General features: G+C 50.9%; 1 protein-coding gene across 2 annotated transcripts; it reads left to right on the top strand.

Moving 5' to 3' along the window:
* Nucleotides 1–591: 591 nt before the first annotated feature.
* On the top strand, nucleotides 592–14,607 carry MFNG (MFNG O-fucosylpeptide 3-beta-N-acetylglucosaminyltransferase). 2 transcript variants are annotated; one of them, XM_042050842.1, is made up of 8 exons: nucleotides 592–1,941; nucleotides 6,470–6,518; nucleotides 7,038–7,140; nucleotides 7,228–7,381; nucleotides 8,431–8,516; nucleotides 9,810–9,975; nucleotides 10,485–10,570; nucleotides 11,414–14,607. In XM_042050842.1, exons 1-8 carry the CDS (start codon nucleotides 1,603–1,605, stop codon nucleotides 11,478–11,480), a joined length of 1,050 nt encoding a protein of 349 aa, XP_041906776.1. In that variant the 5' UTR covers nucleotides 592–1,602; the 3' UTR covers nucleotides 11,481–14,607. The 2 variants fall into 2 exon arrangements, with proteins under 2 accessions (XP_041906776.1, XP_041906775.1); XM_042050841.1 differs by having other exon boundaries at nucleotides 11,411–14,607.
* Nucleotides 14,608–18,355: the final 3,748 nt, after the last annotated feature.

Genomic DNA, 18,355 nt, shown 5'->3' with positions numbered 1-18,355 from the left:
AGCTGGAGGTGCCACTTTGCTGCTGTGCCTGCAGGTCTCTGAAGTTTTCCAGAGAGAAAGGACATCCCCTTTCCTTGCCCAGAGAAAGGGAAGCGTCACCTTGGACAGCATGAAAGCCACAAGGGACACGTTGCTGAGCTCAGCTCTGCTGCAGGGGACAAGGAGCTGGGTGGGATATAAACTCTGCGGTGACACTGCACACACCCCCGCCATGCTCCCCCAGAAGTGTTCAAGGCCAGGTTTGATGGAGCTCTGAGCAAACTGCTCTAGTGGAACGTGTCCCTGCCCATGGCAGTGGGCTTAGAACTGGATGATCTTTAAGGTTCCTTCCAGCCCAAGTAATTCTATGATTCTACAACTGAAAGGGAGGCAGCAGGCCCTTCCTCCTGCTTTCGGTTGCTGGTGTACCTGTTCCTGTTCTGCCACCTGGGCAGCAGAATGTCCTTGGACATCCTGGTGGTGATGTGAGGTGGGGCAGAGGGTGGGGATTGCAGGGCTGGAGGCCAAGGAAAAGGGACCTTCAGGAGCAGAGTCATGGTATAGGGAGATGGGTATCAGAAGCTTGAGACTCTGGGATGTGGTGGGAGGTGGGAGGGACAGCAGGGAACACACGACCCTGCTGTGGGGAGGCAGGCTGCGACTAAAAGGCAGGGGCAGCAATTCAGACGTGTATCCATAGGAAAAGTTTGGGGCTGAGGGAATTCCTGGGAAAAGTCGTTCTTCCCAAGAACAATATAGGAGCCCACACCTTAACTTCACCAGAGCCCACATCAGTGTCACCCTCCCCTCCTCCCTCAAGAGCAGCGGGCCGAGCAGGGCTGCAGAGATCGGGCTGGACTGTCACGGAGAAGCGGGGAAATCAGTCAAGCAACAGGTTTGTCCTCCCAGCTCTGCCGTTTGTCACCTTGGAGGCGTCCCGGACCGGGGATGCCCTGGTGAGGCAAGCCCACTGTCAGACGCAGGTCTCCCCCCTCTCCATCCTTCCTCCCCCGGGCTGGCGCCCCGCCCCGTGCCCGGAGGCGGGACCGGGGCTGGCAGGAGCCAGAGCTGCGGGAGGGAGCAGGTGGAGAGGCAGCCCCGCCGCACGCTGGACCCGGTCCCTGCAGCCGCCGCTCGCCTGCTGCCGGAGCGCCTGGCTCGCATGTGTGGGCTGGTGTCTTCTGGGCAACTGATGCCTTCGGTCCAGACTTCCCACTCGTGGCTCTGATCTCCTCGGCCGCCCCCTCAACACCCAGCCTGGAGACACTCGGCCTCTCTGTCGGGAGCGGGGATGCTCGCTTTCCTCCTGGCAGGCTGTGCCAGCCACGTGCCGTCGCCTTGGAGTGTTTTCCCGTCATGTGTCCCTGCCTCGCTGGGCCACTGAGCCCTCCGTAGTCTGTGAAAATCCCCCCTGCTTCACCGGGATCCTTCACGTCTGCTGACTCTTTGGCTTCCTGGTCTTTGCCCACCCTGTTCCTTGACCACATCCTGTTCAGACCTTGCTCTTGACTAATCCTGCCCCTTCGGAGGCTTCGAGAAGAGCAGACAGCTTCACATGGAGCTACAGGCAGAGCTTGTCCTTGTTCGGTAGGATACTGGCTGCGGCGGGATCGATTGGGAGCCATGGGCCGTCGGCTCATCCGTGGTGTCTCTGGGGCCGCAGTCTTCCTTGCCAGCGTGGCTCTCCTCTCCATGCGGCACCGCGGGGCTCGGGACGCAGCTCAGCACCCAGGGGTCAGGGAGGGGATGCTGGAGAAGCCAGAGCAACAGAGCGGAGGGAGCCCAGAGGGAGCTGGTGGCAGGGGGCAGAAGGACCTCAAACCCCATCCTCCGGAGGAGTACAGGACTGAGGGAAGCCTGACGCTTGGGGACATTTTCATAGCTGTGAAGACAACCAAGAGATTTCACCAGAGCAGGATGGAGCTGCTCCTGGACACGTGGATATCCCAGGCCAGCGAGCAGGTGAGTGTGTAGATTCAGACTACAGAGAAGGTGTTGGTAATGGTGATAAAAGCCAGAGGAAGGGGAGGCTGGGCACTGTAGTGCCCCCCGGGACTTTGCCTCATTTTCTCTAGTTCTCACTCCACATTCGAAGGGAGATGCTACCCAGCAAAATGTTTCACTGCTGCTTCATGGGAAAGCTTGGCAGAGATGCCACACCAGAGTGAATGCACAGACCATCCCGTGTCTGTATGAAATGGTGGCTTTCTACCTCCTAGTGCCATGAGTTTGCTGGGTTTGGAGCTGACAGGCTCCCCTGGCCCTTCGTCAGGATGCCTACACGGTGCCTGGGCACCCATTGCCCTGGAAAGAGGCAGTGCAGTGGGCAAGAGAACAAGGCAGGCAGGCTCCTGCAGGACCTCCTGTAGCCAGCCCTGTTCACTCCCCAGCACATCAGCACAATCCATCCTTTCCTTTCTTGGGCAGATGCTTTCATGTGCATGATCTTGAAGTGATGCGGGTGTATTTTTGATTTTAATTTTCTTTTTTTTAACTGGGGGCCCGATGTTTCCATCCTTTGCTAAAACAGAGTTTGGAGAGTTTCCTTCCTGTTAGAGGAACTGATGGGGGGCACCACATTAGTGGTGCTGTGCAGACCGGCTTACTGGTGGGCAGGAGTACTCCCCAGAGCTCCGGCGCTTTTCTCCCTCCCTCGCAGAGTTGCTCCTCAAGAAAGAAGAAATCCTGTGGCTGCCCTGAAGGCTGGGGTTTTTTTGCCTCTGCCTGTGTGTGATGGGTGCCTAGAAGGCAAATTCAGGCCCCAGCGAGGAAGGGGGACGGGGGCGGAGGTACTGGTAGGAGAGCGCCTGAAGCAATGCGGGGTTTTCTGGGTAAGGGTGGTTTTCCACTTCGTGGTGCTGCAGCTCTCTGGTCTGCTGCGGTCGGCACAGGAAGCCGTGTCCTATTTTGAGCATGCTTCCTCCCCTGGCTGTGTGTCCCTCTCAGCATCTGAGATGCCCTGCTTCCTCCTCCAGATGCACTTCTCCTCTCCGGCCGGCTCCAGCCCAGCAGCTCCTTGGAGAAACCAAACCCAACCACGTGGCTGCACTGGCATTAGGATATTGCTCGTGGGGCCTTCCCAGTGGGTTTTAAAGGAGCAATTCACCTTTCTTTCCCTCCTTTGTTTGACAAACCAGTGCCTGGCCATTCTGCTGATGACAGGAATTAGCTATTAGCTCCCCAGATTCTTCTGATCCCCTCTGACATGCAAATGATGTCCAAACCTGGGAAGAGGTGTTGAATTTTCCATGCTGCTGCCAGCCTCTGGGAAAACTACACAGACTGAGCAGGAAAATAGGAAGGAAGGGTAGAGTGGGAGTGTCACTCATTTTTAAACAGAGTTTTTTCAGTGTTACTAATTTTTGTTGCAAGTTCAGTATTTACCTCCCCCCTCCTCAGTTTTCTGTGTTTTTCTTCTGCTTTTTTTATGAAATGGCTTTGAGGGAAGGGGAGTGGGAGCAGAAAGGGAAGTAAAGAGACGTATATGAAAGTCAAAAACTTTTATTTTTTAATATATCCCTGCTTAAGGGTTTTTTTAGGTTTACAGGAAATGGTTGGTTTTGAAAATTTGACAATATAGAAAACCTCACTTAGCCAAAAAAAAAAAAAAAAAAAAGAGAGACACAGGCTTTAGGAGCCAGTCCTGGAGAAATCCAGGTCTCAGAAGTCCTGATGTGCAGAGGCTGCCTTCTCCTAGCGCTGACCCAGCATCTTACTGTCTCACCCTTACTCATGGCTGGAGACCAATTCAGTGAGTCTTTCTCCACCAGTGGCCAGCAGGGAAGTTTTAGCAGCTGGCCGTGTTGCTGATGCCAAGCCTGGCTTTGGAGCTGATTACCTGCATGGTTTCCTCCTCTGAAGGAAGCAACCCAGACCTTCCAGATCAGGCTTAGGTGACTGTAACAGGAGGCAGGAACAGCTGTGGCTTTGATGGCAAGGACAGACTGTATGGGAGCCGAATTAAAAATCCTCTGTGTTGGACTCTGTTGGGGTAGAAAATAAGAGAGATTGTCTCTGAAACTGCTCTGTTTAATCTGAAGACGTGCAGTTGGTGAGAGATGGGGAAGTGTGAGGTGGGCACTCTTTGCTGGACCACGCTCTGCCTCTTGAGAACTGATCCATGACAGACTTCCCATGGGATATTGATGTGAAAGTCATTTTAGCAAAAGGCTTTTCCTCAGCAAAAGCTTAATCTAAGCAGAAGTGTCGGTTCTGATGATTGTTTAGGCTGGGCATAATCTGGGAGTGATTTACACTCTTGGCCCCAGAAGTTTTGATGGAGATAAGTCCAGCTTTCTGGTGTGAAATGGCATTTTGTTTGGTAATGTGGACTAATTCTAGCACTTCCCCTCCTTTTAGAAGCCCACACATCCAGCAATGAAACCTTTGAATGGCCCATCCTGAACTGGCTTTCAGATTTTCAGTGATGTGAATGCACCACAGATTTTGAATTTGTTCTCTGTGCAGGACACAACTATAACCCTGCTGAAGTATTTGCATTTTGGAGAGGGTTTCTTCACCGAGAAGGGGTACCCTGTGAGCCTGGGAGATGAACATGGCCCTGGGTTTTCAGGTTCCATATCTTTATTCCCTTTTCCTAGTTTTTTCTTGCTAGGCTATTTCCCCAGTTTGGGGTGAGGAGGTCTCGAAGTCTAGCATTTATCCATTGCATGGGCTCTGATGTTCATGAAGATCTGCCAGAAAAAGCTGTTTGACACAGGGGCTCCATATCACTGCTTGCACTGCTGTCCAGCAGACATCCTTTCCTACACTGACATCTTCTCCACTCCAGAATGGAGGGATACTTTCTGTGCTTCGTCTCTGGCAGCAACTGCTGTTCCAGGTTTCCCACCCTCAGGCATATGTGGGATGAAGAGACATGGATGGAGGCTGTGTGTGCTGTTGTGACCTTTTTTTGCGTTTCTCGAGCACAGACAGGTGTGCCATGGAGATCAGAGTTTGAAAGAGCCAGAAAAATCAGACTTGCCTAATCCCCACACTCACAGTTCCCTTTTCCCAGTTATTTTGGACAGTCTGGTGTTGCCTGTGGTGACAGTGTACTTTCATCCTTGGGTTCCACAGAAATGTGTTGGATGTCTGCAAAAAAAACCCGTTTCCCATCCTGCATCAAGAGAAAACTGGGAACCTCAGAATATTTTTACAAGTAGAAAATTTGGAGAAAATGCAGATTGCTATTTTAAGTCAATCAAATGTGATGTTTGTTAAGCACGTGATATCTAGTTAGTTTTATATCTGTAAGCAAGTAATTTCCAGCAAAAATATTTCTTGGGGTTTTTTTTTTGAAAATGGCAGAAAGTTTCAATTGTTTCAGGTTTGTTTTTTTTTTTCTTAAGATGAAAATATTTGCCATAGTGTAAATTTCTAACTCTGACATGCTGGCAAGGGAAATCCCATGCTGCTGACAATCCCTGCCTTGCCTGAAGGTTGTGATATGGTCCCCTGACCCAGAGCAGTTCCTTTACCTGAGACTTCGCTAATTGCTTCTTGTCACATGATTGCCTTGAAAGTGCTTTTAACTAAAAGACTTTACTGGTGGGGCGGGGTGGGAATGTGTGCGTGTTCCATTGCTGCAGCTCAGCTGGTGGAGGGTAATTCACCCAGCGCTGTGGCTCATCCGTCTGAGATCATGAAACCATCCTGCTGTCTCTGCTTGAGCCAGGTGGTCTCTGAGGGTCCTTCATTACCTTCTTTTCATGTACACAACATTTCTCCTGCTACGTCCTCTAGAGAGGGTTCTATCTCCCAAGTGCTGGGTGGGTGTGGGGAGATGTAGAGACTGTGTCTCCTTGCCAGAGCCTTGGGGAACAGTGATGGCTCCTGGAGCTGTTGTCTGCCTGCCTTGTTCCCTTTGTGCCTGCGCAGGTGCTGTGTTTAACCAGCCTGTGGGCAGCTGGTGGGGAGACTGTTTATGGCTCGCGACTCCTTTTTCATTCCATGAAGGCTCATTTTCTGCCTGAAGAAAGCTTTTCTCCACCAGCCCTGATCCTCGCCTGGCTCTGAAGAGGGGGAGATGTGCCACATAATGGCAGCAAGGGGGATTAGAGAAGCCTGGGAGTGGAGAGAGAGGAGGAGGAGGGGGCAGAAACTGGCAGGGGGCTGTGCACACTTCACTCACAAGCAGATGTTCTTTTAACCCAAGCTTAATTTAACCACAATGCTTTAATTTTTGTACCACTGACACCTAATCCAGGGCTATCTTGCCCCCTCACTCAGTGTCATGGATCCCCTGTTCCCTAGGCAGTGGGGTGGGGGTGAAAGTGAAGCCACACAGGCGCTGAGGATTGTGCACTGCAGGAAGGGGGAGCACAGCCATGCTTCTGTTCAGCTGCTGCCTGGGAGTGGGTACAGCAGCAGAGGATGGAGTGAGGTAACCATGTTGAGTGTGTCCAGCTGTGGGAGGAGGAAGTGGGCAGCCAGGAACAGCACCAGCTCCATCCCTGAGAGTAACCTCTTTTCCTTGTTTCCCCAGACCTACATCTTCACTGATGAAGAAGATGATGCCTTGAAAAGGAGAGTGGGTAATGACCTGTCCTATGACACCACCTTTCCACTCCACCTTCAGCCGCTCAGCTGCCCTGGCCTTGAGAGGGGGTCTGCTGTGAGGGCTGGCTCTCCTGCTCCAGCACTGCCCACTGAAACACGCCCCTTGCCGTGTCCCGTGGGAGGGCCCCAAGCTGTGGTGGCGATGATTTGGTGAATCTGGCTTACCCCAGGGCATGCAGCCCACTGGAGGCAGGGTGCTGTCTGCATCCATGGGTAGAAGCAGCCCATGACAGAGCCCCTCAACCGCTGCCCATGGCGGTGAGCAGGGTGGGTGTGTGGATGGCAGGCATCCTGGTCTTGGCCAAGCTGCTCGGCTTTGTCCAGATTTCATCTCCTGGTAGGGGGAAGAGTGGAACCCATGTCACCATGGGCTCAGATGCCTTTTGGGGGGCTGTGAGGAGACTGTCTGTGAACAAACCCCTTCCCTCCTGCCCAGATGTCCTCCCTGTGACTGTGCAAAGTGGGCTGGCTCTGAGCTTTCCCTCCTCTGGCAGGTGGCCGCGTGATCTTCACCAACTGCTCTGCCGAGCACAGCCACCTGGCCCTGTCCTGCAAGATGGCTGCAGAGTTCGACGCCTTCCTGGCCAGCAGCCTGAGGTGAGGCAGGGCTGCCCTGGGGGGACCCCTGAGAGCAAAAGGCACCCTCCTTACTGCAAACTTCTTGTGTCTTCCTGTCTCCCCCAGCTGGTTTTGCCACTTGGATGATGACAACTACCTGAACCCTCAGGTGCTCCTGAAGCTCTTGTCCTCCTACTCGGAGACGTGGGATGTTTACCTGGGCAAACCCAGCCTCAACCGACCCATCTGGGCCTCTGAAACGCTGCCAAACAATCAGACGGTACAGCCTGTGGTGGTGGTGGTGTGGGGGCAGTGGGTTGTTCTGGGGCTCTGGCTCACACTTGTCGTGGTTTAACCCCAGCCAGCAGCCAAGCCCCACGCAGCCACTCGCTCACTCACCCACCAGAGGGAGTGGGGAGAGAATCAAAAGGGAAAAGGTAGAAAACTCATGGGTTGAGATAAAGACAGGGAAAGCAAAAGCCATGCACACAAGCCAAGTAAAACAAGGAGTTAAGTCACTGCTTCCCACGGGCAGGCAGGTGCACAGGCACCTCCAGGAGAGCAGGGCCCCATCATGCATAATGGTGGCTTGGGAAGACAAACACCATCACTCCAAATGTTCCCTCCTGCTCCTCCTTCTCCCCACATTTTATATAGTAAGCATGATGTCATATGGTCTGGAATATCCCTTTGGTCAGTTGGGGTCACCTGTCCTGGCAGTGTCTCCTCACAACCTCCCTTGCACCCTGTCTCCTTACCCATGGGTCAGTATGAAAGCAGAAAAGGCCTTGGCTCAGGGTAAGCCCTGCTCAGCAATAACAAAAACATCTCTGTGTTGTCAGCTCCGTGTTCAGCACAAATCCAAAACACAGCCCCATACCAGCCCCTGGGAAGAAAGTTAACTCTACCCCAGCCAAAACCAGCACAATATTGCAAGGAGAGACAGGTCCCAGCAGGAATGGGGAACAGCTGAACACTTGCCATCTTGTCTGAACAGGGCTGTAGGTGTTGAGTAAATTTGATCATCCAAGGGGCAGAGTCTGACGTTGTTGCTCTGCCTTTGGGTACGTGTCTGACAGGACACCAGCCTGCCCTAGGCAGCCCACCTGTTGCTGCCAGCAGGAGGAGCTGGCCATTCCGGTTATGAGGAGGTGAAAATTGATGCTGTACTGCTGGCAAGTCCATCTTCTGGGCAGCAGTCAGGGGGCTGGGGTGACGATAGGGCTGTGTTTGTCCTGACATCAAAGCCAGGTTTCCAGCATTCCCATCTCTGGGAGAATGGTATTGTCTGAGCCTCTGCCACTGATTTTCTCTGGTGTTTCTCTCCAGAAATCCGTGCGCTTCTGGTTTGCCACAGGAGGGGCTGGGTTCTGCATCAGCCGCGTGCTGGCAAGGAAGATGGTGCCCTGGGCCAGGTGAGCTGGGGAGCAGGGGAGCCTTTGGGGATGAGCAACATGGCTGCACATTAATTCCTGGCAGTGTCAGACCTGGATTTGTGCATGTGGTGTTTGCAGAGGGGCAGAGTGCCACATGCTGCATGTCTGCAAGGTGTGGGACTGGAGGAAGGATGTAGTGGGTGGGCCTGCTAACTGATGGAAAACTGGCCAGAGCAGGCACACCAGCAAGCATGGTCATAGGATGATGTACTCCTCTCTCCCCATCTCCTTAAAGCTCTTGGTTACTCCCCACGCTCCTTCCCATCCCTTTTAGCTTCCTCTGATTCTTCTCCTAAGTGATTTCCCTATCTGCCTATCTCATCTCCCCTTCACCTGCCTCTTTCCAACTTTCTCTACTCTCCCCCTGAGCCAGTTTTCTGTTCCCTCACCCCAAACAGTCTTTGGTTTCTCAGGGTGCCCACTGTCATTTCCTCAGCTTGATGCATGGTCTTGTGTTAGCCTGGCCTACAACAAGATGATGTATTCCATGATGCCCTGGGTTATACCACAGGCTGAATGCTCATACACTGGTAGGCACTGGCTGTGCCAGCCTTAACCAGATCTGAGCATACCCAGAAGGACACATCTTATCCACACCAGGTGGCTGCTTTAGCCAAAGCCCATGAGATGTGTGTTATGGTAGGCTCAGTCAGGAGGATGATCTGTGATCTAGGGTAAAACGAAAGTGGCACCAATAGATAATGCCTAACCTGGCCTGAAGTCTGCCACTATTGTTTTGAACTGCTTAAAACACATTTGAACTGGCTGGGGGTTGTTACAGTAGACAGTGCTTCACACTGTGTAACTACTGCCAATACAGAAATTTGGTTTAGCCTGTCATCAAAAGGTGGCCCAGTATGTGGTGTTACATTGCATGGATGGCTTATCCAAGCTGCATGTCCTGTTTTTTCTTCCTCCTGGACCTGGCCGTGTGCTCCCACTGATTCTCTTGTGGTGGCTTGTCTGACGCCCCCAGGGGCTCAGTGCACTTCCCCAAACAGGTGGGGAAACGACTCAGGGAAGTCTGTCAACTCTCTGCATCAGCTTAGCAAGGACCTGAGCATGTATTGGGGCAGCACCTGACAATTTGTGGGGCAGCACGGCTGGGAATGGTGAAAGATCAAACGTGTTCCTGAATCTTTGCAGGTGGAACTCGGGGATTTCTTGCCTGGTTACAGGATTTACTCTGGTTTTCAGTAATCTCCTGCACGAATGGATGCCTACATCTGCCCCTACCCTTTTCCTAACCCATGCAGCCCTACTCTCTTCCAGTGGCAGGAACTTCCTGAGCACTTCCGAGCTCATCCGCCTGCCAGATGACTGCACCGTGGGTTACATCATTGAGTGCAAGGTCGGTGGGCAGCTGATTCCCAATGCACTCTTCCACTCCCACCTGGAGAACCTGCAGCTCATCCCCAGCTCTCAGCTCATGCAGCAGGTGAGGAGGGGAAAGGAAGCAAGAGGGAGGTGTGTGAGAAAGGAGAAGTAGAGGGGAGCTTACAGGCACATGGTTCCACTGATGGCGCTGATGTGCATTGGATCAATCATCTACTTGTCTGGGGAGGCTTTCCTGACAAATGCTTCTTTGAAATAAGGAGCAGATGTTGCCTGCAGCACAGCTGCCAGTGACAGTGCCCTGGGATCAGTGGTGGGGAGCACATGTATGGGGAGTGACGGGAGGATTGAGGGCATCCCTGGGAGAATGTGGCACACGGACAAGCAGAAATGATGATTGATTGGGAAAGGGCCTTTGACATGGCACTGTGTCTGCCTGGCAAAGGACTAGTAGGGTGGACCATCATGGGAAGGAAGACAGGAGAGATGTGGAAGGCAGAGGCTAAGCCAGCAGAGAAAGGACTAGAACGGGAGTTTCTGTCACCTACAGCAAATTCCTTGCTCCTGAACTCACCTCGCCCTTTCTGCTCCTTTCTCACCACTGCTTTGTAGGTCACCCTCAGCTATGGTATGTTTGAGAACAAACTTAATGTCATTGAGCTCAGCGGCCCCTTCTCGCCCCAGGAGGACCCCTCAAGGTATGGGGCATGGTGCTCTGGGTGTTGCTGCTGTGTGAGCCCTCAGACAACAGGCTGGGAGGGGGAGGCAGCCCAGCGGGGTGCAGGAGGGCAAGAGAGAGGGACAGAAACCTTACAGTCACATGGCTTATGGGGTGAGGGGCACCCCAGCATTAAGCTGATTGTGAAGGCTTATAAACTTTGCAGACCTTTTTGGGTGAGTGGGAGGAAACAAAGTGTTCAAAACATTTTATTTGGACAATTCCTAAGCCGAAAGTATTGCTGTTTATTTCCCATTTTGAGGCTGAACAAGCTAACCTTTTACCTCAGGGACAGGAGCAGAAATGTTCTTTTAAACTCAGGAAAGGAAATTCTGCTTGCTTTTTCCTTTTATGCTTTGCTGAGAAAACTGAAGGGAAAAAAGAAAAAGGTTCACTTCAGGCTGACTGCAAACAAAACTGTTCTTTGATTTACCTTCTCCTCTTTGAGTGAACAAACCTAAAGTTGTTATTTGCAGAGCATGAGTAGGAAGATCCTGGCTGGAGATAGCAGGGGTGGGAAGCAGCTGGGTGATGAAAAGAGCATCAGCAGAACCACGTAGCAGGGGCTGGTGCAGTGCCCATCTCCCTGCCCGTGATCAGGGTGAGCTGTGGGCTTTGGCTCCATGGGCTGGAGCTGGATTTGGGTACCAGAGGGAGGCTTTGCTGAGAAAAGACATCATGGGGTGAACAACCAGTCCTGAGCTCTGTGGTGCAGGGTGGGTGCCTGATGTGGAATGGGGCATAAGGGAGAGGTCCTCCATCTTCCAGCTGTGTGCTGGTGTAAAAACTGTCCTCTGACCTTACTTTGCTTTCTCCCCAGCAGGTTTCGATCACTCCACTGCCACCTCTATCCCGACACCTCCTGGTGCCTGCAGGCTGTTGGCTGGTGATGCCTGAGTCTTAGCTACAGTGAATCCTGGTGACACCTGTTCCCCTCTAGGGAGTGGGACACTGAAGAAGCTTGGTGCTCCCAGTTTCACCTTTTCTGTGGTGGTCTTGGGGCTCTGTGATGGCTTTCTTGGTCCTCGCTCAATACTGGTGACACAGGACAAGAGACAAGGTCTGATCCAAAGATGGATAAGATGGGCTGGACACATGAATGAGCTTCTCATCTGTGCTGGGATACATGCAAGGGATGGGAGCAGTATGCCTTCTGGGCAGATCAAGGATTGGATAGTGGCTGCTGGGCATCTTGGTAGAGATGAGGACTTGCTGCTGCTGCTCTGTGCCCTGGCTGCATCTTGCTGGACTAGAAGGGCCCTGTGTGTGTGTACCCAGTGCCCAACTGAGGGTGGCTGGCAGCACATCGTGGCTCCAGACTCTGTGAACAGGGCCTCTTCCTCTATATCTGCGCTTTCCCTACTGCCCACACTTTGCAGCCACAGACCTGCTGAGTCTCTGCATAATCAAAGTCCATAGAAATGGAAAATGTGACCACTTCTGTGCTGAATGAATCCTGGAAAAGCATAGTCCTTGCTCAATGGAGGGGAGATGGGCAGGAAGTACAAAGAATCAGGAATCCCCTGCTCTGCTGGGACAAAAGAGAGGGTGTGTGGTAAGGGAGCCAGGAGGAAACTGAGCGAGATGGGGTTGGTTCCCGCATTGAATGTTGAAGGTTTGATCTTGTATGGTGCTGCTTTATTCCTCTCCTTTTACCTTCTTGATGTGGGGTCAGGATAATCTCTTGCTCTAATTACCAACCTGTCACCTGAGATTAGACTCCAACTCCTGTCTGTGAGAAGAGACATAAAGGATTAGAACTGGCTGAAAGAGAAGAGAAAGGAAGAGATGGAGAAGGAGCGCTCGGGAGCAGATTAGAGGTTACAGCTTTATAATCTTTTCTGTCCCCAGACGAAAAAATTAAGTCATGAAGAAACGGCAAGAGCAAGGCAAAGAGCTTTTTATCTCTGTGGGTCTTTCCTCCAGATGCTAATAGCCGCTTTCTGCCTCCCTGCTGTCCCTGCTGTGTGCAGCAGGGGGAAGGAGCGGGCCCAAATAGGTTACAAGCTTTCTGGCATGTTTGTGAAGGGTCCTTTTCTTAATAAAGGGCCCAGTGTGAAAGCTGGGCAACGGTCCTTGCTGGGGAAGGAACTTAGTCATAATTTTGTCCTTGTACACACGGTTAAATAGCTGGGGGAGAGTGTTGCAGGGAAAGTTGGAAGGCAAAGGGGCTGTTTTAAATGGCAGGTGGTACCACAAACAGGTATCTCTTTAAAGGGCATTTCAAAACAGACTGCTGGGATCTGTGAGAGATCCTGTAATCTCCAGATGAAAGGACAAATGCCCTTTCTCTAAGGAGCTGCTCAGCTTTGATGCTGCTGATGTGACTAAGCCTGCTGCTGGTGGGCTGGAAGAGCCAAAGGCGACTGTCACTGTGGCTTTGCTGTTTTGAAAACTGGCCACTCTGTCACCTCCTTCCACCCCCTGAGCACCAGCATCTCCTACACAGAGCACAAAAGGTTTAAAGGAAAGGCGTCAGAAAGACCTTCCACCTCTGCAAAGGGGGATCTAGAGAGGAATGAGCACTTTAATTCCTGGAAAAACAGAAGGCAGGAGCCTGTAGAGCTGAAAGGAGGTTGTAGACAGGTGGGGGTTGGTCTCTTCCACCAGGCAGCAACTGACAGAACAAGAGGGCACCGTGTCAAGCTGTGTCAAGGAAGGTATAGGTTGGATATTAAGAAACAGTTTTTCACAGAAAGAATAATCAAGTACTGGAATGGTCCACCCAGGGAGGTGGTAGAGTCACCATCTCTGGATGTGTTTAAAAAAAGACTGGACATGGCACTTGGTGCCATAGTCTAGTTGAGGTGTTAGGACATGGGTTGGGACTCAGTGATCTTGGAGGCCTCTTCCAACCTTGTTATTCTGTGATTCTGTGTTTTCCAACCTGGTCGTTGTTACTGGCATTTAGTCAGCTTGTGTAGCAGCACACAGCCTTGCTTCCTTCTGTTGCACAACAGGCCTTTGAACTAGAAGCTCATCCTGAGCAGGCAGAGGAGCAAGCTGATGCCAGTGACCATTCCTTGAGCTGTGCAAAGCCCTTGGCTCACACGGCTGTGCCAGCCAAGAATCCACAAAACAGACACACAGCTATTGGAAGGGGGATGCAGCACCAAGAAGTCCTGCCCCACAGAACAAGTGGTTGGGTTTGAACTCAACCAGGAGATGAAATATGCTTTTGTGAGAAGAAATGAGTCTTCAAGAGAAACCTACACTTTTTGGATGTATCAGTTTTCCCCATTCAAACTTTCAGCTGATGTTAATAGAGACTGAGTTAAAAAGTTGGTCGTGTCTGTAGATGTCCCAGTGACAATCAGAGCAAAATGCGATTCGTTTGAGGAAACTGGTACAGCAGCTTCACTTCCCTGAGGTAAAAGCAAAGCAGAGACACTGAAAGCTCGCTTTGGATCCTGGCCTCAGCTGGTCTGAATTGACATGGTGCCTTTTGCATGGCTGAAGATCAGATGTTTAATGGGTTGAGTCCTTGAGTGGCTGCATGGGGACCCGTTTAAGACTGGGCTTCGTTGCTGGAGCAGTTAAGTGCCACTTTTATGGAAAATATCTTGTCTCATAAGGAAACAGAACAGATGAGAAGATGTCTGGGGCAGGGCATCTCTTGGGCTGTAGAGAAGTGAATGACAGAAAAGTCCTGCTATGCCTGTGACGACAATACGCTGGAAAGAAAATAGCTTCTGAGTCGACAAAAGAAACCAGGTTTTCTCTAAGAACAGAGAGACAGCTTAATGGGACATTCACCACATGAAATCTGATCAACGTTAAAACATGAGTTAAAATTAGTTTCAGGAATGGTTCCTGCCCCTGGGGCTTGCTGTCAGATGTTGTGGTTTTACAGTCTCATTTTCCTAGTTTATTAAAATGTTTAGCTGCTTGGGAAAATGAGAAACAATCTCATGTGAAACTTTTCAGGGGGCTGTCATTTTTTATTCTCTTTCTCTTGATGTAACAAAGATTTTGGAAAGGTTCCACTGGGTCTATTAAATTTGTATTTTTTTTTTTTTTATCTCTACCTTTCTCTAGCTCTCACTTCCTTTTCTCATTGCAGGGAAAAAAAACCCTCTCCCAAGAACGAAAAGGAATGGAGACATGGTCTTTTTATTTTACTGGGAAAAGTGGGGTCAAAGTCAAGGGTGTTGGCATGACCCTGCTGTTGTACAACATTAAGTATAGTTCAAGGTTTCAAGTATAGACACCCCTGCCTGCCCAACACCATAGCAACCAACACTATTAATGATGTTTAAACTGTATCCTGAAAATTCAGAAAAGGGAGAAGGAGGGGAGGAAAAAGGCAGTTACAGTATTTGAAATGTAAAATATTAAGTAAAGCTTTCATGTTAACAATATCTTTTCTTCACTTTCCCCTTAGCGTGAAGAATTTTTATGAGAAAAGCCCTATTTGACAGTGCAAAAAAAATGCTAATAACTATCCTTTCTTTAGGGGGAAAGAGAAGTTAGCTGAAATAGGTGGGAAACTGCAGTTGTTGCTAAAGACTTGAAGGGGAGAGAGAAGAATAGCAACATCAGACAATGGTTCTGTCTCTGGTGCCAACTCCTCTTAACAGCTCTGCTGCCGAAGAAAAACAGATTCCTGAGCCACTGTGGGATTTACCCAACGTGTACCCACATTGCAGCCTTCAGCTCTCTCCCCAGGCTTCTTGCTTAAGAAGCAGCCTTCAAAAGGCAAGCAGTTTATTAGACAGGAGTCAAAAGATGAGAAATAGGAACAAGAAGAGAGGAGATTGGAAGGAAAGAAACCACCAAGCAAGGCCTTGGAGGAGCACGGAAATTTTAGTAGTGCATTGAAAGTGCTGTTTGGGGGCTGCCCAGCCAGAGCAGGAAAGGGGGTGTTGCCTGGCCCCCCAGCTCTGGATGGTTTTTTTTGTGATCAGGGCAACTGCAGCTCACCAGTGCCACTGAGGATGGCAGCCTGTGAGGCAGAGTTCACCATGGAAGAGGTGAGATCAGTTTGTTTGGCCCTGAACCTCTTCTTTTTTTAATAACACTCCAGATAAGTGAGTGTCTTTTCATCAGTGTTAATGGTCACTTGCTTGCAACAGATTTAGCTTCTTAATTTTGATACTTCTTCTGTCCTTGTTTACAATGCAGGCTTTTCAGACAGTCCAGAGTGGGATCAGCAGCTCTTTTGATTAATTTGTTAAATTTCTTTTGTCTTCAATCTCTAAAAAACCAGACTTGACAGCTGGCTCTGCACACTTCTGGGACGGATGCAAAGCTGAAGGAGGGTGGGTGATTACTCCATTCAGTAAGTGGATGGTCCCAGGGAGGCATGGACCATCCTTATGTTCTTCCTTGAGGAACCTGCTAGCAGTTGGTGCCAGAGATGGAATCTCAGACTAACTGGAACTTTCTCCTGTGCCAAATAGTGCTCATCATGTGGCTCCACTGAAGAGGATGCAAGTGTTGCCATAGACATAAGCAAGGCCAGGAAGAAGAGCATCATCGTAGATGTTCAAGTAACTGTGCCCGTTCTCACCAGCTGATGCAGGAATTTTTCCTGTAGACTCTCTGCCTAAATACTTGGGAAGTTAAAGGAGTGCAGAACTGAGATCTTGTTGCTCAGATGGCATTGCCTCTTTATGGCTGTTCCTTGACAGCCTGAGATTTTTTTCCCTTCCTGTTGGATCCAGCTTGGACTCCAAGAAAGCTGGGAACTTATCCCTCTCCCTGTTTGAACTGTAAGTGATTAATTACAAACCCCAAGAATGGGCTCCTTGCCTATGTCTTGTGTTTAAATTGTCTTCCAGGCTAAGGAGCCTCTTCTGATTTTACAGCTGACTGTGCCTTGGTTAAGCCTCTCTTGGTTTTGTTGGGAGCTGCATCTGATCCATAGTGAACTTTAGGAACAAATTAAACAGGATTTGCTGGCCCTGGCCCTTCTGCCACCGCTTGAAAACAAGACAGTGTTGATTTTAGCAGTGTAGGAAAAAGAAGTGCAATGAAACAGGGCATTTGGATGGGGAGAGATGCTGCTATTCTGAAACCCTGCTCTCCCCATCCCACCCCCAGAAGTGGGGCACAGAGAGAATCTGCAGCTGGTGCCTTTGGCCATGCTGTATCAGACGGAGGGTATGCCATAGAATATCCAGCAATTGCACTGGCAGAGAATCCAGCAGCCTGGTTCTGAGCCAAGGCAAGCCTGTGCTTCGTGCTGGACAGGGTGCCTACTGTGAATTACTTACAAGCAGAGACAGGGTGGGGAGGGAGGGGAGGGCTTGCAGGATCAGTGAGACAGTATTGTCATGTCTAAGCAGGGAGAAGAAGATGGTCTTTGGGCCAGGGAGGGGCAGAGTTCAGGAGCAGAGTTTCCACCAGAAATACCATGAAGATCTGAAGGATGTGTGATATAAGCAGATATAATATATGAAGGGAGAGGTGAATGATGAAGCAAGTGGTTTGGATAAGAGAAAGAACCAGAAAAAAATCTACATCGTCTTCATGGCTGTGGTGGCAAATGGTGGCCTGATGACCAGTACCTTGGAGCTTAGGGGGTCACAAAAAAGAGGGGAAAGCCAGAAGGAAAAAGGCAAGGACTGTCTTCCCCTCCCCACACACTCGTTGCTGGTGGTGGTTTCTCACTCGTGGTGCCCCCAGTAGCATAGGAGGAGACATGGGGCTGGCAAAGAGCGCCGGCTTCTACTCTGTGCTGCATCTGCTGCCTGAGCATACCCCATCTAACTCAGCTCCCATCTAACTCAGCTCGCAGAAGCAGCAGGCTGGGGCAACGAGCAGGAGGGATGTGCTGACAAGAGTCTGCCCCTTCCACACTGCCCCACCTTTCCCACATCACCGTCAGCTTTGGCTGGAGTGAGGCTGACTCTAGAAGCTCTCTCTGCTTGCCATGGTGTTTTTTCTGCAGGGGAGAAGCTCCTCTCTCGGCTCTCTGACAGGCTTGTTTCCCAAAGGCATGGTGTGGGGTGCAGACAGACAGGGTCTTGGTGCAGCTGGTAGGGAGAGCAGGGCCCCCCCCACCCCCTCTCCTTTCTCCCTGGCATTCAGCTGTATTGGACGGTGTCTGTTTTTAGCAAAAGTCGCAGATTCAACAGCTGAGCTGATTTTCCAAAGGGACATATAAAACAAACAGCCTGCCATCTGCTCTATTGTCCTGGAATAGCGGCTTGGAGAGTGGGGGAGAGGGAAGGAGGAGAATGAGAGGAATGAGAAAGGGATTGGGGGGAAGAGGGTGGGAAGGAGGGGGAGCAGAAGAGAAGGCAGAAAGGGGAAGCAGGGAGGGGAGGCTGAAGGTGAAGGTGGAGGCTGAGGGAAGAGAGAGAAAGAAGGACATAAAAAGGGGAGCTGTGTGGAAGTGGGGATTTGTTGAGGGGAGAGGACCAGAGACAGGCATGGGGGCAAACAGCCCTGTGAGCCACAGAGGCAGGCACTTTGAGCACCCCTGTCCTTGCTAAGGCAGAGTCTGACAGCAGAGGAAACAAACTGGACATGGTGGCCTGGGTAATCACTCCCACCCACTCAGCCCTGCCTGCTGCACACCCCCACCTCTGCACTGGCTTTTATTGAGTGCCGCAGGGCAGGGATTGAACTCCAGGTTTGGCAGCAGAGTAAATAACAGCAACATTGGTCTCTCTGGCCCGGGAGGGAGGAGGGCTGGTTTTAATCAAAGGTAAATAACAGTCAGTATTGTCTGACCCTTAATCCAATTTCCCAGAACTGAAGAATAATGTTCCAACTTAAACATGTGGCACTGGCCCACTGGAGAGAGATGGCTACT

Source organism: Corvus kubaryi, unplaced genomic scaffold (assembly GCF_017639235.1).
Source record: "Corvus kubaryi isolate FWS band 111438036 unplaced genomic scaffold, C.kubaryi_AGA036_p1.0 74, whole genome shotgun sequence".
Lineage (NCBI taxonomy): Eukaryota > Metazoa > Chordata > Aves > Passeriformes > Corvidae > Corvus > Corvus kubaryi.
This window is presented reverse-complemented; position numbering and strand designations above follow the sequence as displayed.